The sequence below is a fragment of the Anolis carolinensis genome, chromosome 1 (assembly GCF_035594765.1).
Source record: "Anolis carolinensis isolate JA03-04 chromosome 1, rAnoCar3.1.pri, whole genome shotgun sequence".
Lineage (NCBI taxonomy): Eukaryota > Metazoa > Chordata > Lepidosauria > Squamata > Dactyloidae > Anolis > Anolis carolinensis.
In genome coordinates, this window is record NC_085841.1 from 157805179 (window position 1) to 157830230 (window position 25052).

The 25052-nt window shown below is 38.5% G+C and overlaps 1 protein-coding gene across 6 annotated transcripts in view; it reads left to right on the forward strand.

The window, feature by feature from the left end:
* itsn2 (intersectin 2) overlaps positions 1 to 25052 on the forward strand; it is a 98514-nt gene that overhangs the window by 3263 nt on the left and 70199 nt on the right. For 4 of the 6 annotated variants that reach the window (XM_008116547.2, XM_008116546.3, XM_016996235.2 and 1 more), the window contains exons 2-4: positions 12384 to 12454; positions 15407 to 15499; positions 22671 to 22734. In XM_008116547.2, coding sequence (XP_008114754.2) covers positions 12424 to 12454; positions 15407 to 15499; positions 22671 to 22734 — 188 coding nt within the window. In that variant the 5' untranslated portion in view covers positions 12384 to 12423. Of the gene's footprint in view, positions 1 to 11890; positions 12165 to 12383; positions 12455 to 15406; positions 15500 to 22670; positions 22735 to 25052 lie in introns of those variants that run through there. The other 2 variants (XM_016996225.2, XM_016996230.2) reach the window with 2 other exon arrangements.

Below are 25052 nucleotides of genomic sequence, written 5' to 3' on the forward strand. Positions count from 1 at the left end.
ATCTACCACTCGGAAGGGAAATTCACTTCTGAAAGAGTTTTCATTGGGAAAAGGGGTCTCCACTGAAGTTTTATCGCTAATACTTGTTTCCACAACAAGCCAAATTTTTCAAAATCTAATTATCACAGGAACAGAAAATGAGTTGCAATCAGGCTTAAAGGCAAAACAAACACCACAGAGAACACCTTCCCTATGCTATCCAAAGTACACACACGCACATACACACACACACATATGCCTAGAGTTACACTTAAAATGTCCCTTTTCTGATTTACAAATAAATTCAACTTAAGAACAAACCTACAGAACCCAGCTTGTTCGTTATTTGGGAACTGCCTGTGCTCATTTGTATGTATTCTGTCCGTTTTAAATACAATAAGAGACAACAGGTTCCTTTATGAAATCCTCCAGATAAATTTCATCCATGAGATGGAGGATGAAGAAGAGGGGGAAAAACCCCACAGATCCTGAACATGTTCCTGTGGGAACTGTTTTTCTTTTCTTGGTAATGAATCTACAGCTGATTAAGAGTCTGGCAAACAAGGGTAAGGTTGTGCAGTTGTAGGTAACAGAAGCGTAAACAGAGGAGCTCTAGTTTAATGCCATGAACTAGAACGTAAAGGGGAAGGTTCATGAAGCTTCTAATTTTCAAAGCCAGCATCAAAATGTATAATTACTTGTCAAACCAGAAGTAGATTCTGGTCTGAGTTAATTAAATTACTCGGTTATCATTCTAGAAAATAATAATTAGCATTAGTAGAATAATTTTATCTTAGTAATCATCATGGAAGTCCTGATGTACTGCAAGGAGATAAAAGGACCTCCTTGTTAGTGACATGCACATTTTTCTTATCATGGATGTACCTGAAATAGGTGATTGTTGTGCAAGCAACTGCTGAACAGTGTATGGAAGAAGATACTGTACAAGTTTTCACTTGAATGTAACTATTAATAGCTTCAAGGCTACAGGAAGCTCCTTGTCAGTGTTCAAAATGCAACTGTGCTGAAAAATTATCTAGGAACACACACATTTTGAAACAAAACAGTGACAACAAGGAATTTTCAATGTCACCTGAAACCAAGAAGCATAGAAAATTAATTTTTGAAAAATGAAAGACAGTAATGCTATTGTTCAAATGCTTTATGGTAAGCATGCCATGTTACCCAAATTAGGAGGATAGAAATTCTTTTACAATGTAACACTGTATAAGTTTATTTAGAAGTTTATTTATCTGGACTCAGTGAGGCATATTATGTTATATATATTTACTGGGTTATAAACTAAGAATTCTAGTCTTAGTATTCTTATATATGGAGCCCCTAGTGGCGTAGCGAGTTAAACATCTGAGCTGCTGAACTTGCTGAGTGAAAGGTCGGTAGTTCAAATCCAGGAAGCAGGGTGAGCTCCTGCTGTTAGTCCTAGCTTCTGCCAACCTAGCAGTTTGAAAACATGCAAATGTGAGTAGATTAATAGGTACTGTTCCGGCAGGAAGGTAGCAGCGCTCCATGAAGTAAATTATTGACCTGATTTAACCAAAATATTTAAGCTTAGTTTGGCAGGATTTCTTCATGACAAACTGGTGCCGGCTCCTATGCCGGTGTCTATGGACAACATCGGCTCTTCGGCTTAGAAATGGAGATGAGCACCAACTCCAGAGCTGGACACAACTAGACTTGATGTCAGGAGAAAACATTTACTTTTACTTTATTCTTATATACCATGGTTCTTTCCTTGTTCTTCTCCCCCTCCCTTTTTTCAGATCATATTCTCATTCTTTTTCCTCATTTCTATTCCTGTAATTATCTGTATTTATACAGATGTAGACATTTTAAGATCAGCAATAAATACTATTCCTATACACACTCCTTGTAATTCCTCAAATAAACACATCCTTTTCTTACATTTAGCTCTTCCCAAATATGTTGCTTTTATGCATTTTAAGATATATTTGTTACACACACACAGATTTTACCTTGAGCAGGTCATTGCAAAATCCATAATTTTGGCCCCTTAACCTTCCCTTGATTTATATTTGAGGCTGGCTTATACACATATAAACTGTATATACTCTGCATAAATAGAGTAACCCTAACTGATTAAACTGAAGATAAGTTGAGCAACATTTGTTGCAAAAGTTCACTTGTATGTGGTGTTTTTCATATAGGCTGAATGTTACAACAGGAAAACTACTCAACTCTGTCTCTTACTTCAGCATCTACAGATTCTTTTTTATTCTAAGTTGGCTTATGAATCATTATTTATTGTATAGAATACTATTTGAGCCTCATACTGAACATCCTAGAAGAGATATAGAGTTGGAATGGGTTGTACAGGGCATCAAATCCAGCCCCTGCTCAATGCATGGAATCCAGGTAGAGCATCTTCAGCAGGTAGCTGCCCAGCTCTTTTTGAAAATATCCAGAGAAGGAGACCACACCACCTCCCTGGGAAATTGGATCCATCATCTAACACTCTTGCTACCCAGAGGTTCTTTCTAATGTTCTGTTGAAATCGACCCTCCATTCAGTCTGGACCTAGGAGCAGAGAACAAACCTGCCCTGTCCTCTTTGGGACAGTGTTTTGTAAGTGCCCTTTGTGATTGCACTCTTTAGATATTTAAAGAGTGTAATTATGTTGCCCCTCAGTTATCTTTTCACCAAGTTATCTTTTCACCATCTCCCTCAATCTTCTTTATTTTGTTCTCCAGGCATCACTGTTATTTTTGTTGCCTTTCTCTGAATTTGCTCCAACTTGTCTATATCCAGCTTACAATTAATGATGCGTTTAGAGTGTAGTGGGATGATTACTTCCTTTGACTTCAAAACTGATATTTGGGCTTCCAATTCTCAGAAGCCCTAGCCAGTTTGTCCAGTGGTCAGGAATTCTGAGAGTTGAAGTCCACACCTGGAGGGCCACAGGTTGTGCACCACTAATTTAAACAATTGATAAAGTATTTGAAGAGTGTTGATCTCAGACAAACACTCTGTGTGAGAGGGAAGCTTTATTTTGAAGTGCAGCCATTGATGGTAACTCTTTGGAAACAGTTTTCCAACCAATTATGGATCTATCTATTCCACATTAAATCAGTCTGCTAATCAAAATATAACAGGGAGCTGAAGTTTAGATAAATGACATCTATAGCATTCAGACCAACTTCTAAATTATTGACCTGATTTAACCAAAAGATCTAAGCTTAGTTTGGCAGGATTTCTTCTTGACAAACCGGTGCTGGCTCCTATTAATCACTGCATTGTCATCCAGATGCTCACAAATAGATCCTTTGTAATCTGTTCTAATATTTTTCCTGGTATTTAGGTCAGACTGGTTAGCCTTTAATTTCCCAGACCTTAATTTTTATTCTCTTTGAAGAGAGGCACAATGTTTCTTCTTCACTAGTTTTCTGACATCTCACCTTTTTTACAAGATTTCTCAAAAATCATGGAAGGTGGTACATCAGAGAGTACACCAGCAAGTTCCTTCAGTAGTTTGGGATGCTATCCGTCTAGTTTGCAGATTTGATCTCATATAGATTAACTACCATAGGTGATTCCTGATTACCTTCTTGTCAATCTTGTTTTGCAGTCTGTATTCCTTCTAACAAAGTCTCTTCTGCTGTATGTATACACCCAGTTCTCTCTTTTTTTTTGAGGAAAAGAAAACCTCATGCAAAATAGGTGTTAAGCAATTCTTCCTTTTTGCTGTGCTCTGTTGACATTTTACCACCCTTACTGAGCAGTGGCCGTCTGTTTCCGTTATAGTTTACTCACTTGTTGTTGCCCCCTGCTTGCCTAGGCAATCTCAGCTCATTCTAAGCTTTAGCTTTCTTCATACTGTTCCTATAAGCTTGGACTATGAATCTGTATTCTTTGATAATTTATCATTCCTTCCCTTATTTATAAATATTATTTTTTCACTTTCTCTTTGCAATTTCTGCGCTTTTTGGTGTTTTCAAAATTTTCCAATTTTTCTTCTTCTATGGGATTGTTTGTGATTATGTTTTGAAACTGTTTCATTAATTCACATTCTTGCTGGATATCTTTTTCTTTTAGCATTTTAAACCAAGGTATTTCTTCCAGTATTTCTGGGAGTTTGATAAAATCACCTTTTTTAAATCTAAAATCTGTGCTTGACTATGTGCTCCTTTGTCCTGTCCCACAACTATGAATTCTAATATTACATGGTCACTTCCCTCTACTTTGATTCCAGTGACCAACTTCTCCATATTGGTTAGGTCCAAGTACATGGTTGCTAACCCCCCCCCCCCTTGCTACTTCCTCTATGCTTTTAAAGAGGAAATTATCTGTACGGCTTGCCCATCAGGAATTTGTTGATGACCTTATAATTGGCAGACCTAGTCTCCTAGCAAATATAAGGTTAATTGCAGTCTCCTGTAACTACTAATTGTTGCATCTTTGAAATTACTGATATTTATTTCTGAAAAGCATCATCTACCCCCTATTTTTGGTTTGGTGACATGTATAGAATTTAACCACAATATTGTTTGTATTTACTTGCTTCTCTATTTGTTTTTACCCAGATGTTTTGATTTGTCTTTGATGTACACTATTATTCCCCCTACTTTTTTGCTACATCTATTCTTCTTGAAGCAGTTATATCATCCTTCAATTATTGTAATCTAATCATAGGAGCCATCACACCAGTTGTTTTTTACACCTATAAAACCATACAGTAAGCTCTTCTGTAATGCATGTTTGTACACAGTTAGTTAACACAATTAGAGAAATGCTGTCTACACAACACAAACTCCTAACTGACGATAATGTGACTCCATCTTGAGCATCCAAAATTGGTGCATCTCTGCTCTGAATTGTTAAGCAGCAACCCAACCTATCTGCTTATAGACTTAAGAAGTGAGAAGCTGAAGTGAGGTAGATGGAAGGAATGGGAAGGAGCACTTACAAGCCAAGGATGAGATTTTAATCTAGGACAGGAGTGAGTAAAGAAGATAGAAAGAGGGGGTGGGAGCATTTGAAAACCAAGAATGAGATTTTAAGCAAGAACAGGAGTGAGGGAAGGAGAGGAAGCATTCGCACAACATTTGACTGCTGCATCATGTCGATGCTCATGGTTGATAAGGCACAACAAATATTATTAGCTGCTTAAAGTATTGGGGATCCCTTTTCAGCATGGCTCCAGAGGCCGGGGAGTACTTTGACTTACCTTGCAATAATTACTTATCTTCATTTTTTTTCCAAGGATAAGAGTCAACATTTATGCTTATAATTAAAGTATATTAGTTAAAATGTGTGACAAACTAAATATTTTAGCTACTAGTCATATATTTTGAGATCTGCACCTAACCCTAATTTTTCTCATTAGTCTTGTTATTTTTAGAATGTGATTTTTTAAATAAAAACTCACTTTTAAAGAAATGTAACTATTTTGTTATAGCAGAACTTACTGCACAAAACTTTCTGCATTAGGACTTCAAGCTCATCTTGTTTGTATTTGAAACTTGTGTGTTGGCATATAGACATAGTAAAGGTAAAGGTTTTCCCCTGACTAAGTCCAGTCATGTCTGACTCTGGGGGTTGGTGCTCATCTCCATTTCTAAGCCAAAGAGCCGGCATTGTCTGTAGACACCTCCAAGGTAATGTGGCCGGCATGACTGCATGGAGCGCCGTTACCTTCCCGCCGGAGCGGTACCTATTGATCTACTCACATTGGCATGTTTTCGAACTGCTAGGTTGACAAAAGCTGGAGCTAACAGCGGCCGCTCCCGCCGCTCCTGGGGTTTGAACCTGGGACCTTTCGGTCTGCAAGTTCAGCAGCTCAGTGCTTTAACACACTTGGCCACCGGGGCTCCTATAGACATACGAAACCATATTTATTTTCACCTATTAATTTACTATTAGTTTTTACTATGGATCCCATTTTCTCCCTCCTCTACAATTCACATCCTTGTATTTAGAGCTGCTTTTGGACTGTTGTTTAAAATACTCTTTTAGCCACAAGAATTTAGTCTAAAGCCCGCTTAATCAGATTTGCCATACTAGTATCTAAAGCAGTGGTTCTCAACCTGTGTGTCCTCAAGTTTTGGCCTTCAACTCCTAGAAATCCTAACAGCTGGCAAACTGGGATTTCTGGAAGTTGTAGGTCAAAACACCTGAGGACCCACATGTTGAGAACCAGGTATTATTCTTTATCTTTATGTGGTAAAGTCTTCTTATATAGATCTGGCTATTTCTGACTACATACATCTTGACTTGCTGCTGTCTCTTCACTTCTCATGGTGTCCTCCATAGGTAATGGTCTACTATGTCTGGGAATGATGAGAGTTGTAGTGCACATACAAAAAGTGCCAGTAGAAGAAGCCTTTGAGTTTGTGTATCTATGACATTGGTGCCACAGGCACTAAGAATAATTGCAGACAATCACTCACTGTGACACCAAGCAGCTCCCAGTGTGAGCATACCTTCCAAAGTTAACACACCTCTGAGAGCAAACTTGCTTAGATACCTGGGTGCTGGCTACAGACTTTTTAGGCCAATTTGTTCAGTCCACCAATTCAAACCATGCCCAAAAACTAGCACTTGTTCCAAGCATTGGAATATCCAGTTCATTGAGAGCCTTAAAGCCAGTGCCACATACTGAGACATTCTCAGACTCCTAGCTAGATCTGTTCCTGGTCCCCAGAAGTAACAACAGTTGCTGTGCTGTACTAAATTTGCTAAAAGTAATTTATTTTATCAAGAATTTGAAGTTACACGTGAAGATTTTTTGCACAATGCTAGAAAGCAGCAGAGACTATCTAGATTTCTGAAGACCTGTTGTCATATACCTTTTCATTCCAACAACAGGAGATTTCTGAGATTCACCCACCTCAATTTTAATTTTCAATACCATCCTTCTGGTTTGGACTGTCAGCATCCACTTGCCTTAAAAAAACAGGAAGAGTAAGTCTCAGAACCACTGGCAATAATTTTGAGAATTCCCTGGAGAACAGTAGAAGTTCTAGCACACTGGAGGAAGGCAAAGGTCCCCATCTTGAAACGGGGGGAAACGAGAGCCCAATTACTGCCCAGTCAGCCTGACACCAATGCCTGGATAGATTCTAGGGCATATCTTTAAATAGAAAATTTCTAAGCACTTGAAGCAAATCAGAAAAGACACCTGGGATGGACCAAGTGGCCAATTTATAAAGAAATTTTGATAAAAGTGAAAGGGGAATTTCAATTAAGACCTCAAGAGGAAATCAGACAAAAATACGACAAAATATCATGGTTTCAATACGCTCAAATAAAAGAGCAATTTGGAAAACATAAAGGTTTGGGGTTTAATGAGAAAGAAAGTTTTTGGGACAATGTGATACAAAATGACAAGAAAGAAATTACTAAGATTTATAAAAATTTACTAGAGTGGTCCCCAGAGCCAGAAGCAGTGAAAAATTGTGCAATAAAATGGGCAAGAAATTTGAGACGCCCAATCAAAATGACAGAATGGGAGACAATTTGGAAGAAAAAATTGAAATACACACATGCCATAGATTTACAGGAAAATTGGTTCAAAATATTTCACCGTTGGTATTTAACGCCCAAAAAATTAGGATTAATGTACAAGAATATGCAAAATAAATGCTGGAAATGTAAGATACAAGAAGGGACTTATTTTCATGCCTGGTGGACATGCCCGGAAATGACGAAATTTTGGAAGATGATACATCAAGAAACACAAAAAATATTACAAAAATCACTTCCTATGAGTCCAGAATTTTACCTCCTAGGTTTAACAGAAAATATAACAAACTTTAACAAGAATGATGATATAATTTTTACATACATATCTACAGCCGCAAGAATAACCTTTGTTAGATTGTGGAAAGTAGAAGAAACCCCAACAAAAGAAGCCTGGTTGGAAAAAATAAATGAAATTTATGATATGGACAAACTGACCTATTTAATGAAAGTAAGTTGAGGTAAACCAATAAGAAAAACAGATTGGAAGCTTTTTGAAGAATATAAAAACAAAGCAAAGGATTAAAGAAAATTTAAAAAGGAGAATCCGAGAAAAGAAATCATAAAGCGACCAAAATATAAGAAATAAATGATATTACAAAGAAGAATAACACCGCAATAAGTAGAAGAAAACGGAAGACCACAAAGGCATTCATCCCCAACCAACCCATACCCCCCTTCCCCCTATATGTGTGTGTGTGTATATATGAGTGTGTGTGTGTGTGTATCTTTCTCTTTCGTCTTCTTCTTTATCGCTCTTTCCTTCTTTCTCTATCTTTTTCCTTTCCCTGAGTTCCTTATCCCCATATTTTACTCATGTATATCTAAGAAAACTTAATAAAAAAATTATTTTAAAAAATTTCTAAGCACTTACAAAGGAATATCATGCCCACTAAAAATCAACATGGATTTCTCAAAAGCAAGTCCAGACTGTAACTTTACCAAAAGGGGGAAAACATCAAACTTAGTAGATAAAAGGAATGCTGTCGATGTCACATATTTTGATTTCAGTAGGGCATTTTGACAAATTCCTCCATGATATTTTCATGAAGAAACTAGTCAAATGTAGGCTAGATAATTCTACTGTTAGGTGGATTGGGAACTGATTAATTGGCCAAATCTAAAGGGTGTTTGCCAATGGCTTCTCATCCTGGAGAGAAGTGACCAGTGGGGTGCCTCAGGGTTCAGTCCTGGGCCCAGTACTATTCAACTTCTTTGTCAATGACTTAGACGATGGAGTAGAGAGCATGCTTATCAAATTTGCAAATGACACCAAATTAGGATAGCTAATACCCCAGAAGACAGCATGAGATCTCAACAGATTAGAGAGCTGGAAGCAAGACTAACAAAATGAATTTAATCAGGGAGAATTGTATGTTACTACTCTTAGCCAGAAAAAATGAAATGCACAGATGGTGACATCTGGTTTGGCAACAGTACATGAGATAGGGATCTAGAAATCTTAGTAGATTATAAAATAAGCATGTGTGAGCAAGGAAGTAATAATACAACTTCATTCTACTTTGGTCAGACCTCACTTGGAATACTGTGTTTATTTCTGGGCATCACAATTAAAGAAGAATATTGACAAGTTGAGACGTGTCCAGAGAAGGGAGACCAAAATGGTAAAAGGTTTGGAAGCCAAACCCTATGAGGAACGGCTGAAGGAGTTAGGGATGTTTCACTTGAAAAAAGAAGGCTGATAAGGGAAGTGATAACCATGTTCAAACATTTGAAAAGATGCCACATTGAGTGGGGAGCAGGCTTGTTTTCTACTGCTCTGGAAACTAAGGGTATCTATCTAACTTCCATGGCTCAATGCTGTAGAATCATGCGAGATGTAGTTTTATGATGTCTCTAGCCGTCTCTGTCAAATAGTTCTGGTGCTCACTGAATTACTCCAATGATTCCATAGAATTCACCCTCAAACACGGATCAATGGTTTCCACCTATAGGAATAGCGATATTGGGAATATTGGGAATAACCTCCTGATTGTAAAAGCTGTTTGCCAGTGAAATATGCTGCCTCAGAGTGGGATGGAGTCCCCTTCTTGGAGATTTTCAAATAAATACAGGGTGGTCATTTGCCAGGAGTTATTCAGTTGTGTTCCTGCATGGTGAGGAGTTAAACTGGATGACTCTTGGGGTTTCTTCAAACTCTGCAGTTCTATGTTTACCAAATTCCTGGTGACATTGTGGCTCACCCTGCAAAACAGGGAATTTGGAGTGTGAGTGTTTTTAAATTTCTAAAGCTATCTTTCTGTTGCTTTCAAATAAGATGCAAAACATACATTTCCAAGTTGAAGTGTGAACATGTGATTCCATTTCTATGTAATTAGAGCAAAAAGATGCCTGAAGTATACAGACAAGGAGGAAAACATCAATTTTTGCTGCAGGCAGGTGACTTAACTTTAAGATAGGGGGAAAGGGAAAGGTTTCCCCCTGATATTAAGTCTAGCCATTATCAATATTCTGCAAGACTAAATGCAGTAGCTACTGTTATGTTGACCCCTAGCTTAAAAGAACAATGTGTGAGTCATTTTATCTCAAGATTTTCCTTGCAATTTGTCAGCATTTGGTTGCCAGTTTTGGCAACATGGTAAAAGTTGTAGGATATCTGGAATGACTGGGACTTTGCAGTCATAAATTTAATAAGATTGTTATGGTATGAATGTTATGGTATGGAATGCTAAGCAAACAAAGTTTTACATCAGCGCTATGCCAAATAATATTAGACAAAGGAAATAATATTCCTGAAATACATGAAAGCTTGAGTATCAAGTAAAGTAAATCTCTGATCTATGAAAGTTGTTTCCTAGCCTCTTGTGATGACTGGTGAATAAGATTGTAGTGATTATATGTTCTTTCTCTTGGGCTGAATATTTTCTTCAGTTGTCAAGTTATGAAATTTTGTATTTTATGTTATTTCTAGTGTTAGCCTGTCCTACTGCCTGCATGGACTGTTTGTGACCTTGGTATCTTTGATGGATAAGTTCTTGGACAGGTGTAGATAAACAGACATCCTTGTCTGTTTATTTTGGACTATCGTGTTTACTGGGTTTGATGAGAGTGGCTCAAAGGATCTGGAAGTTAACTTGTTGTATCCTGTAGTCTAATATATCTTTCCTCATAGGTTGTAGACAGCAGTATTGTTCCTCTTTGTTTAGGGTTGTGGAATTGGAGTTGGACACAAGTTTGGGTGGACTCAAAATTGGTAGATATGTATCAACTCAGGCTCTGGCTTCAAAATAAAACTTCATAGTACAGTAGAGTCTGACTTATCCAACATAAACGGGCCGGCAGAATGTTGGATAAGCGAATATGTTGGATAATAAGGAGGCACTAAGGAAAAGCCTATTAAACATCAAATTAGGTTATGATTTTACAAATTAAGCACCAAAACATCATGTTATACAACAAATTTGACAGAAAAAGTAGTTCAATACGCAGTAATGCTATGTGGTAATTACTGTATTTACGAATTTAGCACCAAAATATCATGATGTATTGAAAACATTGACTACAAAAATGCGTTGGATAATCCAGAACGTTGGATAAGTGAGACTACTGTATTTTTAATTTTGTCCCACAAACTGCTTTCGAATTATAAACAAGGTCAACTTGTACATGAGTATATATGATAAATGCCTAGTTTGCTATATATATTTCATGGGAATTTAACAATGTTTTCTTGTTCAGAAAATTTAGTCAAATATTTATATTTTATATTTTATCAGTCTAAATCGCTTGATGATGATGGTGATGATTAACATGGCGATGCTACCATTTTGCTAAAGAGTTGGAATTGAAATTAAATATTTGGCAACCTGACTCCACAGTCCTGCTTTTGTTAATCAAATTAACTTGTCCAGAGACAATCAATTATTTGTTGTCATCTATAATATTGCCTAAAGTATTCATGCCAACTTGATCTGATCTGCTATAAGATGGTGTGGTGTTCTGGTTCTTTATGAGTAAGTTGTTCGGCAATGATGAAACTTAACTGCCTACATCTCATAAGCATCTCCTTGTGTTGTGGTATTGTGTCATAAAATATTTGCTGCGGTTGGACTTTTTTCTAATATATATTTGACTATTGAGTTGAATTTCATCATTGCTTAAACCATCTGTAGATGTCCACATCATCTCATTTTATTCTTCCAAGTAATTCACAAGTGCCTTGATCTAAGGATTAAAACTTTGGCCCTGTGGGAAATCAGGATCTGAATCCCCATCATTCACAGAAACCCGCTGTGTGACTGTGTAAATCGCAGCTGAGGGGGAAAGCAATTTCTATAATACTTTATCAAATGTAATTGCATTGGGCTTAAATCACTGTGTAGGATTAAATTAAGTTTCCTCATCTGTTGGTAGTTTCAGCAGTTGATAATTTACTTTGCAGAGAAGAAGTTTCAGATTTTGAAATATTTAGCTTTCACAATAATATTACACTGGAATGGTGACTCTTGGTTTACTCATACCTCCGGTCTAAGGCATCAACTCTATCACTTTTAACACTTTCTTTTTCAACTTGCCTTTGCATGAACATTTTCTTCTAACTTGAAGAGACAGAAACCTCCCAGTTAGGACCAGAGTGAAAGGGGGCTGGGATTCTGATGATCCATATTGGTGGGCTGTGAGAAGGGGTCACTCTGCCAAAGGACTGGAAACAGCATTACTATTCTGCTGTGAGTTTGAAAATACTGTCTGCTTCAAGACTTGTTTATACTCAGTTAAATAATGTTGCCTTCCATCCAGAATCAATCCAGCATTTTCAACAGAGGTTTGAAGACTTGTATTGCTTGTTGTCAAGCCTGTTGACTGAGGAGGATGACCCTTCCTTTTGCTTTATAGGGGTTGAGATATATTCAACCCTTGTTGCAATATTAATGGTATAATGTTGTTAGATTGCAGATGGCTGACAGCTAGCAAGAAACACTCAGGATCATGATGGCACAGATTCTTACAGGCATAAATGGTAAGTAGCTTACTTAGGACGTGTTCTGAAGGTAAGGCACTGTATTAATATGCCATGACAGCATGTAATGTTTGACAGATACATTAATTGTTAGAATTTTGGTGCAGAATTTGATTTACCCTATGTGCATGTTTTCTGTGGGTTTTCAACACAAACATCCACTGTAACATAATCCTCCTGTAGCAGCTGCTAATTCTCCTGTATTGAAAGATTGTGACATACACTATAAACAATGTGATAGTCCTTTCAGTACTTCACCTGTGAATGGCAATCTATGTCCTTGTTAATCAGACCAGTTGAAATTTGGAGTATTTTGATATAGTGAATCTACTGTAGTTCTTGTTAATTCATATCACACTAAGAGAAGGCAGCATGTGCAGGGCAGCTGTTGTAAATGCTTGCTGAGAAATCAGTCCCAGTGTTTTCTTGAAGGAAGCCCTAATAAATATATACAGGCATTCCCAGAGTTACAAACATCTGACTTAGAAGTGACTCATAGTTAAGAACGGGGTTGAGGCAACAGGAAGTAAGATAAATCTACCCCTAGAAAGGGAAATTCACCCCCCAAAGAGTTATCATGGGACAAAGGTGTCTCCTCTAAAGCTTTATCACCAATCCATGTTTCCACAACAAGCCAAATGTTTCAAAATCCAATGATCACAGGGTGAAAAAGTGAGGTGAAATCTTCTGAACAGGCACAGACAGCAAAACAACCTCCACAGGAGTGTTAACCCTTCCCTATGCTATCCAAAGTGTTTGTGTGTGTGTGTGTGTGTGTCTGTCTGTCTGTCTACACATACAGTACATACAGTATATATGGCTGGAGTTTTAAAATTTAACTGTTCCAACTTACATTCATACCTTTCTTGTTCGTAGCTTGGGGTCTACCTGCATAAAATATTTACTGTCATGAGTTCTGTTTCTATTTGGTTCACCAAGAAAATGTCTTTTAAATCACTCATCGCGAGTCCATCTCATGGCGCTGGTTATCAGAATGCTAGTTTACAATTTTATTACTTTGGAAATCAGTTTTGAATTTTTTTCTACTATTTTGTCATCCCACTGTTTTTGTTATAAATGGAAAGCTGACTACTCACAAGGGGAATAGTCTTGTATGCCTAGTACCTGCTGTGCTAGTCTGTGATGTGCCAGGAATTTAAAATGCATATATATTCTTGAAACAAATAAGGTTATTTTATTGCAGATGTTTAGTATTGCAATGAATAGGCAGAATTAGGATAAATGCTTATCAGCTGATAGAAAATTTTGCTTTTCTGCACATGATCAGGGCAACATTTAATTATTGGACAAATGGCAAACTGCATGCTTGTGTTTCCTATGTGAGATAAGTAGAACATGTTTTTCCTTCAAGTAAGTCAAAGAGGTGAGGCACATTCTTTCCACATACCTTCCCACTCTCCCATAAGCTTCAGTGTGATGTTGTATAGTACTGCTGCTTTATCACTTGTAAAACACACATAACTAGCTCTTTTTATTTGCCAATGAATTGAAATAACACTTTAGTTCAGAAGGTTAAAATGCCACTTTGATTTTTATTAACAAAAGTAACTTTCCATTACCATAAAGGCTAAATAACTATAGTTTACTCCACTGTTTCTTAAAGTGTGGGTCCCAACAGTTCAATGTTGGGGTCAAATTTTTTTGGCAACAATAAAAAGTTTCTGAACGCCACCTATTTGCATAACTCTGTTAGCAGTGTTTACAGTGGACTCCGTAGAAAATGCTTCAGCTGTACTCCTCTGAAAGGAAAAACAGCCTGATTTGTTATCAGGATATGTTTTATTTTATACCTATTTTATTTATATACCTACATTCCTGAGGTCACATAAAAATTTCTCATGTGGAAAGGGATTGCAAATAGGAAAAAGTTTAGAAAGCCCTGGTACTAAGGGGTATTTTCTTGCTAAGGGCCGAGGCAAATTAACTACTAACAGATCCTGTTCTCCCTACCCTCCTCAGAGAAGGGCACCCTGTGAAATAGTGCAAAATACTAGTCTGTCTTCCTCTTCCTGGCACCATTAATGTTAACAGTAACTTGACTGGGTGGCACAGTCTCTTTCTTCCTGTGGCATTTTTCTGTGGCTACAGCAGGCAGGCAGAACATTCAGTGGATTTCCATATTTGATCAGAATCAGTTCTCCCAATTTTAGGATTGTATCTAGCTATCTGAATAGTCCTTCAGATGCCTGTAGCTTGGTGAGGTTTCTTCTTGTGATTGTGGGACCTTTTCAGAAAAAAAAAACAGAGGAATTGTAGTAGCTACAACCAGAAAGGAGGTTAACTTGCCTCCTTTGCCTTCTTTATGAATTTTAATTGTCTTATTGAAAAGGTGAGGTATTTAGTTTTGTTAGTGATCATAGTGTAACAGGGAACTTTCAACTGCAGAAGCATCACTTTTGTTTCTTTTCTAATTTGTTTTTAACTTGATTCCTGGGATTAAAGCTTCAAAATGAGCAGGTGGTCCAACAAAAATGTGTACAGAAAAAAACAAATACCAAAATATTAGGCCAATTATTATAACTATCAAGTCTGCATTTCTCAAGATAGAAACTCTGAGACTGAGTGGGTGCAAGTGGATTTCATCTTACAGTACAAACAAACAGTGCCTGATCCTCATTTCTGAAAGCATAAGATTGGCTGCAACTCCAGTCTGTCTCTTGCCTTGGCAAAATACACAGTCTGCATAGAACAAAAGGGAATGCAGTGCAGTCACCCCCAGGAGTTCCAGTTCCACTGCAGGGATCTGTGCTGACTCTGTGGTTAGCACATAATTAGCAAATCTGAAGTTTTTTTTAATGAATTGTTTTATTTTTTACTACAAAGTTACTGATATAACGGTATCTTTTAGGGAACTGTTTTCTAACCTTTTCCCTCAATTGACCCTCCATGTGCCACCACTGTTTTTCAAAGTGTATTTCCTTTGTCTTTCAGGAGGCCCAAACATGTGGGCAATCACTTCTGAAGAAAGAATGAAATATGACAAGCAGTTTGACAGCCTTAAACCAATTGGGGGTTATGTTACAGGTTGGTGTATGCTTCTGCAATCAATGGCCTTTCTTTTTAGAAACTAAAGAGTTAATTCACAAATTTGACTTTGGCTCAAATTTGCTATAATATACTACTGGAAATATGAGAGTTGTTTCAGATTTGGCTGCCCCTGTCACTCAAGTTATTGCTCTTCTGTAAATTCTACATGGAGTTGTACTGCAACATTAACACTGGGAATATAACACAATTCTGTGTTTTCATCATGCCAATTTCCATCTGTACTATTGAGCACAACATAAGGAAGTGATGGGGGGGGCGGGGGGAGGAAAGAGACTATTGACCTTATATTCAAAATTCACCCTCAATATTCTTTACATAAAAAAAGAATTTTCTAGAGCCATTGCATTCTATTGTTGTTGGACAACTCCTTTAGTAGCTTTTGTTAGAAAGCTGGCTAAATTGTTCTGGCAATTGCTCCCTGATTTAAAAAACACAATCATAGGTATCCTGTGGGAACTCATTTTGTTAGATGAGAGTAGCAACTATCCAGGTTCTCATGACAGACCAGGGTTAAAAAGTTACTTTCAAAGTTACATTATTTCATCATTGAAAAACTTCTTGTGCCCCTTGTTATGGCTAGAAAGGAAAAACATTTGTTATTTATCATTTTGGTTCCTCTGTGTTGTTATTGTCGTTCTTATTATGATTATTGGAAAAATGTAAAATAGCATAAAAAACAGCTCCTCTTCCCTCCACCCCCTAAGGCAGTCATAAGCAAACTTTTTAGGGAAGGGAGCCACATGCTTGTCTAGGAGAGAGGGTCACCAATTTAGACTATCAGCCCAAGTGAGACCACACAGTTAAAAAGTGGGGGGGAAAGTCCCACACCACCCTTAAAAAATCAGTGAAAAAGTTTGACCCTACAAACTGAGAACACCCTCTGTTTTCAACTCAGTGACTGAGCTCAAATGCTGACAGAAGCAGTTATATAGAGCTAGTGGTTGTTAACTCCACCCTCCAGCCAATTAGTGACTAATCAGAAGCCCCCATTCCTTAGACTAGGCTCAGGTGGCTTATCAGAAGCCTCACCTCTTTAGAGTAAGAGAACAGGTAATTCAACAAAGGCCCCACACTTTACACCATAAGTTCAGGTGAGAGTACACTACTCAAAAGTACAAAAATCCCACACAAACCTTAATAATTTCAGTGAAAGAATAAAAGTTAAGCCCATAAATAACATACACTCTTTGCTTTCATTCAGTGGCTAAGCTCATATGATGATAACAGCAGATATATAGACCTAGTGGCTGCTAGCTCCACCCTCCAGCCAATTAGTGACTAATCAGAAGACTAGAGGTCTGCTCCTTTCAACTAATTAATCGGGTGATTCAGCAGAAACCCCATCTCCTGTAAATTAAGAACTCAGAAAAATATGGACAAAAGAGTTCCAACTGGAATCTTTTGTCCATATTTTCTCCAACACCATGGAGGATGATTGTTGTTTATTTTATGTCATTTCACAGAACGTAAGAATTGTAATGTTTTTCTCCTGGGTAATGCCAAGATGGATCTCAAGAGATGTGATGTATGCCCTTGCATATATCACTTCTGATATTTGTCAACCTGTCACATTTTTCCTATTGTTATCCCTTCATATAATTTCGCTAGAAAGGCCCTGACATCTTTTTTCTTCATAATAGTATCTATGCTGAAATCAATTTCACCTTATCTGCATCTTGTGCTATTTATTTAGCACAAGCTCAAACACATTCAGTCTCTTATCTTGGTCATATTTGTATTTTGTCAACTAATTCCTCTCTTGTATTTGGTTTGTTAAGAACTGGTCCAATCTTTTATAAGTAATGTGTCCCCATTGGACACAATGTTCTTTATTGGTTGCTAGGGTTCTACAATTGCAGTACACAACTTCCACCACATACAGTTCTCCCTATCATTTGATCCACCAGTTTGGTTGTCTTTGTTCAGTCCTTTGTGTCTAGACAAGTTTGACACCACTATGAAAATAAAAAATCTGATTCTGAGTTTAGGATTCTTGTCTGTGAAACAGAGGGTAATCATTTCTATGTCAGCGGGGATGATGGGTAGCAGAGTGAAATCCAAAAAATTCACCATCCCGGTCTGCCTCCTTCTTTCCAGACTGTTTCCCCGTGTGGAAAACAGCACTGGATAAACTCACTCCAGCAGACGAAGTCCAACTGTTGATTAAACTTTATTTACATGATCTATATACAAATAGAGTCAATTCAGTCCTTTCCTCCATGAGTGCTTGCCGAAAGCACCCATGCATACACACAGCACATTGCTCATCGCTGTTCTCAGCTCTACACAGGAAACCTTACTCCCTCGCATTCCACAGGAACCAAGATAGTACGTCCCGGTCAAAACACACTTGACCTCATTGGTCCTGTGATACATCAATCATAGCAGACTCTCATTAACTCCATAATTGCTGAATCCAGATTGATTTTAACATTTCACAATACACAATACCCTGACATTCTAGAACCTGAGGGGTATGGTAATAGTTTCAGAATTAGCCCAAGAAAAGGTTTTTATGCAATGGAAACAGTATTTTTCTGTTCAGAAACAACATTTCTGCACAGAAAGCAATTTTTCTGTCTTTTAAAAGAAAACAATGTTTTGTGTGAGGAAAATGCTGGCTTTTGTGTACTTTTCATTGCCATTCAACATGGCCTCTACAGGACACCATTGTTAAAGGCAGAGGGTTGTGCGGGTCAGGTTCGCTGGTATTTCAAAATAAAGCTTTAAAACTGCCCAGATCGTAGAAGTAATGTTACCATTGACATAATGCTTTTTGGCCTAACAAAGAGGCAATGCCATTTCAGGTGACATTGTGAGTATTTCCCCCCCCCCCCCAAAAAAAGGCTATTTTCTTATTGTCCTACACTAGAGGTGAGCAATTCAGGTAGTTGCAGGACCCACAGTTCTACCCCTGTGACTTGAGTTGACACAGAGATTACGTTAAAAAAAAACTAAACAGGTAGTGGCCAGAAGTCCTTTTCTGGTTTTGGAATACATATATTCTCTGAGAAGAGTGACAATTTTGTCAGGACTTCAAAATTGTATAAGGAAGTCAATTAGTTGGAAGAAATGGAAATGTGCACCTCTACAGGTTCAGATAGGCTTGCGGTGTAGTGAAAGGGAATCTGTGAAATTTACATCTAAGCTAATAGACCCCCAGAATGAAAACCACTCCCTTTAGAGTCTAGCCTCATCAATAAGGTTATCTGCTCCTACTCTTCTCTGCTCCTTCCCCCAATTTTGACTTTGAGTGGCTGTTACCTCTACCCCCCCCCCCCCCCCACAGCAGCCTACGTGAAAGAGTTTTCCATCAATAAAACAGAATTTCTTCTCAGGTCTACCCTTCCATACTTAAAACCTCCTGGATAATTAATAGATGCATAGCCAGACCTCAGCACTGTGAAAATAAAGGTCCTACACTGCAGTGGATCATTTTTAGGAAAACAGTTGGAGATAAATGGTTAAACACATGTTTTTTATAAATACTGGATCATCATCTACACAATTAAGTTTCATCCACTAGTGTAATCTGAATGGTAGGATAGACATAGAGAAAAAGTATGTTACCTGTACTTTGCAATTCCTGGTGTCAAAGCACTTCACATTTAAAGATTCTGTTTATTGCAGAGCAACTATACAGCTTTTAGCTGACTTATTTTTAATTTGATTATAATTACATTTGTCTTCCTCTTGTTATGAACTCCTGAACTATTCAGGAAGGTCATGATGCAAATGCTACCTTTACATACTGCTTCTACTAACAGTTCCACAATGTTTGACCTAACTTACATTGATTAGATTGTAGAGGGGAGACTGGTACCTGTAGTAGGACTGGTTCCAGGTTATGATGGGAGCTTTTGGCAATGTGCTATTGGATCTTCAACCCATTCTCCTTGCACCTTCCCATCAATCCAATTCTCTACTATGCTTTCAAGATAGCAAATGGGCAAAGGCAGACATGTAGCCGGGGGGGGGGGCTTGAGGGGCTTCACCCCCCCCCCCCTGAAATTCTCAGGGTGGTCTGCGAGAAGGCCTTACATTTATTATTTAAACTGTTACGTTTATTCATACCATGCTCAATATATCCCATATGCATGGGGGTATTGGGATAATGATACAAAAGGTTTGCTAGGGTAGGTCTTCTCCCACTCAGACTCAGCCCCCCCCCCCCCCCCCGAATCAAAGTCCTGGCTATGGGTCTGGGCAGAGGTGACAGATACATGCTCTGTGAGTAACATGTTGAGAATGGGCACCGTGGTTCCTCTCATAGAGCAATTAAATGGTAGTCTCTGGCTCTTCATACATACACACCCAGTGTCCTCTCCCCTACCTAACACCCACACCCTATCAAGCAGCCAATTCATTCTCTTTCATACTCACCTGTGTTCTCCTTTTCAGTGATGTGGTAGTAGAGGTTGAGGACAGCGAGCCCACTTTCCCTACTACAACACCTAAGGGAAAGTGAGTAGTTTGATTGGCCAGTGTGGGGGTCAAAGTACTGTACCTAAAAAGCATACACCTGGCTAAATGGGGGCACCCCTCTGTGTTATTTTTTCCTGCTTTAAAACAGGAAAGATGGGTGTGCAGGATCAGCTGCTGCCCTATAGAGTGGCACCCAACCAGTCACTCTCCTGCTTCCCTTTCCATGTTGCGGCTGCTAGAATGGCAGAAAAGTATGGTTGAAAGTGGAGTGTGGTTGATTAGGACAGTTCTGCATTTGTGCTGTCAAGACTCAGACGCCAGTTAACATACAAAACAAAGTTTATTCCGAAGATAAGCCAAAAAATAACATAAACACAGGAAATATCCTTGAAACACTTCACTTTTCAGTGTTTCGAGAGTAGATTGGACAATAATAACTCAAAAACGAGCCACGCTAATTTCCCATGCTGGCATTCAATAAAAAACTAAATAACGCTTCAATTCAGCTTTGGAAAACAAATAGAGTTAATTGCTGGAAAATAAACAAACTAGAAAAGCAGTAAAGCTGCTTCCACGGTGCAGATAAGCCGAGAGCCTCAAAGGGATAATGAATAGCCGTTGTCAGAAGAATCCAAGGTCAGGTCAGGAGGCAGCAGAAATTCCGAAAGACAAACCAATAGTCAGAAGCCGGGAGTAGCCGTCAGTCAGAGGGCGTAGACAGAAGCCAGGTCAAATTCAATCCAAAGTCCGAAGAGGGTGCAGTCATCCAAAACAGGTCCACGATAAGACACAGCGAGAGCCAAGCCAGATGGTATCAGCAGATCCGAATCACAGTCCAAGTCCAGAAACACAGAGATCCCAATGGCACCTCAGCAACACCTTGCCACACGCAAAGTGCAGTGGCCAAACATTCCCATTTTATTCCCCTTCCTCCTGGGTGACCAAACGCTCACACCCAAACACCAGATGTCCCAAATCTACTCAGAGTCTGAACTCCACACAGCTAGAGCTCGTGGATCTGGAGTACCTAGCAATTCGTCGGAGTCCCAATCATCCTGCCCACACTTAGCCCCATGAACACTTAAAGAACCATCCTCCCTTCTCCAAGCATCCCAATTGGGATCAGCTCCTGCAGAAACCCCAGGTTCAGAAGTATCCATAAGCCCCAAATCCCCAGACATCTCCGGTGGCTGTGCCCATTCAGTGCCCGCTTCCCCAGCCACCACCTGTTCCTCAGCATCCATCTCCCCATCTGAATCTTCCTCAGAAGATTCCCCATATAGCTCTCTAAGTCGCTTCCTGCGCAACTCCTCCAGTGAACCCTCATCACGAGGGTTTTTTCTTCCTCTCCGAATTCCATCACCATCAACCATAATCCCCGAAGGCGCAGTCACAACATGTGCATTTGAAATACTTCAGAACAAAATAATATTTCTGTTTTGTACTTCAACATTATGTGATGCATAGTGGAAATATCTACATACAAATAGCATTTTTGAAACATTTATTTGGAATAGCACAACAGACTGAATTATATATGAAAAATAGGTGGGGATCACACGTGGAGACTTGCAAACCACTGAAATCTGTATGCATGGCAGGGGGGGGGGGAAACAGAGCAGGAAAGGAGACTTGTTCTCTTTCTCTCAGATTCTCCCCAACCATTACTTTCGGCAAAGCAGTTGGAGGGAGAAGATCCCCTCAGTGAGCAAGATCTCTTTCTCGCTGTAGTAGTCCTTCTAGGCAAGTAAAAAGAGTTCAAGCACTGTTGTTTTTTATTTGTAGTGCTCCCTTGTTTTATCACTACTTTCTCCATCCCTTTTCTCTAACAGCAACCAAACTCTTAAAATTACACAGTACCTTTTAAATATCATTTGGGGTATAGTGGCCAGCACCCTGTTTGGCTCTGCATAGTTCAGTAATTCCACATGCTATGCCACCACTGGCTGTTCACTGAATCACAGACTTATTGTAAAACTAATGCAGCTCCCCCATGACTTTTCAATGTTTGGTGGAGAGTGGCAGGTGATCTGCAAAGGCTCTCTGGGGTGGAGGATATTATAATATGGTTATTTGGACCTGGTGACAGGACTGTAGCCAGTTTTTCTTCGGGTCTGCCCCCCCCCCCCCCCACACACACACACACACCAGGCATGGAATGATGGGTGTGTGTGTGTGTGTGTGTGTGTATGGACTGCAGTTTTATAGTTAGTCCAGCAGGGTGACTTTCGTTATTGTGGAGGGAGGAAGAGAATTCTGTCCTCAACATCAACCAAAAAAGGACGTTGACTTATACCTGCATATGCTGCTAACAGGATGCCAGCCACTGTCTAGAAATATCCATGCAGGTGCCTAATTGCGTACACCATGGAAAAGAAAGAAACTTCACCAAAAAGTGATTCATTTTTGATGGTGTGCTTCAGGGAAGGGGGGAAATCACCAGGTTTTTAAGATTTAGTCAGGGGCTGCTGTGATTTTTAGTTTTGAATATTTTAATGGTTTTTAATAGAATTTTTAAAATACCAATGATATTGAATTCTGTTTTATTGTTTATGTATTTGTAGATGTTAAAATGTACTGAAAAACTTAATGTAGGCTGCTATGAGTCTCCTTGTTGGAGAGCAAAGTGGGGTATAAATAAACATGATTTTTATTTTTATTATTATTACAGAATTGTATCACGATGCCTTTCCCTGTCTCTTTCCTTTTTGTTTTCATATAGGTGATCAAGCTCGTATGTTTTTCCTGCAGTCAGGCTTACCATCTACAATCTTGGCTGAAATATGGTAAAGATATATAGATATAAGTATGTAGATAATTGATATTGTGAGATTAATGATGTAGTTCTTACAAATGTTGACTTAGAAGTAAGGTCCACTGTGCTCAGCAGTGCTTACTGCCAGCTAAGAGAAATATGTCAAAATCTGATCTGTAAAAAGAATACCTTTACATTAAAAGTAGTAGAAATACCAGATTTGCTTGAGTTAGAAACCCTTTAATCCCCCCGCCTTGCTTGCAAGTTTGCTAGCACTCTCACACACACTTTTCTACTATTTCCCCTTCCAGACCCTATGGGTCTTTTTCAGATTTCCCAGGCTTGCCTGTGGCCTTGTCCATAAAATAGATTAGTGGATAAAGACAGTACTGCAAGCTATTAAAATTTAATTAACTGTTATCATTCTTTTTAAAAAGCAAAACAACATGCATTTCCTACAGGTCTCTTTAGTGTCCATGCCAAGTTTCAGGTGGTCTTGGAGCCAGCTGCATATGCAAGCATCCATGCATGCACACCCACACCTGTTCTCTTTTATAAATACAGATTTCGACCAACACAAAATATATTGAGTGCTAAATATGGGTAGATATAGTCCTAGTTGGGTGCTATTTCTAAAAATGAGCTAAATTGTTTCAGCTTACCCTTCAATTAAATTCATAAAAATTAAAAAAGCAAAAAAAAAGCAGGACATTGTTTTGTAGAGTTACTTCTCATCCTTAAGCAGTGGGTCACAGTGAAGTACAGGCAGTCCCTAAATTACGTACAAAATAGGTTCTGTAGGTTTGTTCCTAAGTTGAATTTGTATATAAGTTGGAACAGGTACAATTTTTAAGTGTAACTCCAGCCAAAAAATATTATTTTATCTTTTGTGTTTGTTTTGCTGTCTGTGCCCCTGTTCAGATGATTTTACCTTACTTTCTATGCCTATGATAATTGAATTTTGAAAAATTTGGCTTGTTATGAAAACAAGGATTGGTGATAAAGCTTCAGTGGAGACACTTTTTCCTCATGATAACTCTTTCAGAAGTGAATTTCCCTTCCAAGGGGTAGATTCCCCTAACCCTTCCATCTTAACTTTGAGTTGTTTGTACGTCGGATGTTTGTAACTCTGGGACTATCTGTATAGCATTTCGCCAGCAAGAGCATTCTAAAGTAGACCCCAGCGAAGATTTGCAAATTCACAAACTTTCATACAGGGGATAAATATATATCTTCCCAGAACTATTTATTATTTTAGTTTTTAAAGAAGCAGATCTTGTTCTCTTTTGATGGCCAGCAACCCGGAAGTTGATAGAGGGATTGAATAACAAATAGAATAGAATAGCTATTGAACAATAAAATTACATGCCTTACCCTGTACACACCACAAAACAACACATCCATCCCTTCCCACAACCACCACATAGCCCCCAGTGCCACATCAGTGTGAAACCATGGAGTTCAGCATAGCCACAGCTCTAGGATAAAAGCTCTCCTGTAATGTATCCTGCCTGTAATAGTTGAACTTGAACATCACAGGATTCCATGGTTTCTGCTGAATACAGTGCAGGACCTGAATTATGATCCGTTTTCCAAATATTTAAAGCAAGCAACAGTGTACATTATACCTTTTCTCTCATTCACTTGCCCAGAGAGTATCTTAAATACAGGGTGGACCAATCACATAAGAGTTTCATCAACTCAAGACTTGCCTGCTTGAAAATCTCCAAGCTGCTATTGGCTCTCTTGGAAGCATGTTGCCCTCTCCCTAGTTTCCCTTATGACTTTGTATTTTTACTCAAACATAGATAGAAAACACTGTTTTCCCCCCTGCAGCTTTTCTCTGAACTTCCCCATTTTCTCTTCCTGGATGAGTGTGCTTCTGCAACAATTGTGATTGATATTCATTACTTCCCAAACATTTGTGTAGCAAAGTATTGTACATTGTCTTTCTAAACACACATTGTATGCAGTTGACCACATGGAAATTCATTGGCCTCTCTAAAAAAAATCTGTATACCACCTGTCTTTGGTGCAGTACACTTTGGATTACCTCTTTTGAAGTATTTTCTCCCTTCCATTAATGTTTTTTTTTCAAATCTGCTAATGTCATTGTGATAGATAGTAATCCACTCAATCATATTTAATTTTAAAAATATGCTCTATGCCCATCCTTTTTATTAATTTAAGGAACAGTCAACCAAGTAAAAGTTCTGAGGAGACTAGAGGCTTTATATATGATACCATCCTCTCCTCTTTCGGACTCTTTGCTTGTTCATTACCCACAGCTGAGCGTTTTCCATCATCTTGAACATACCCTTTCCTAATAGGTCTCTTCTCTGGAGTTGG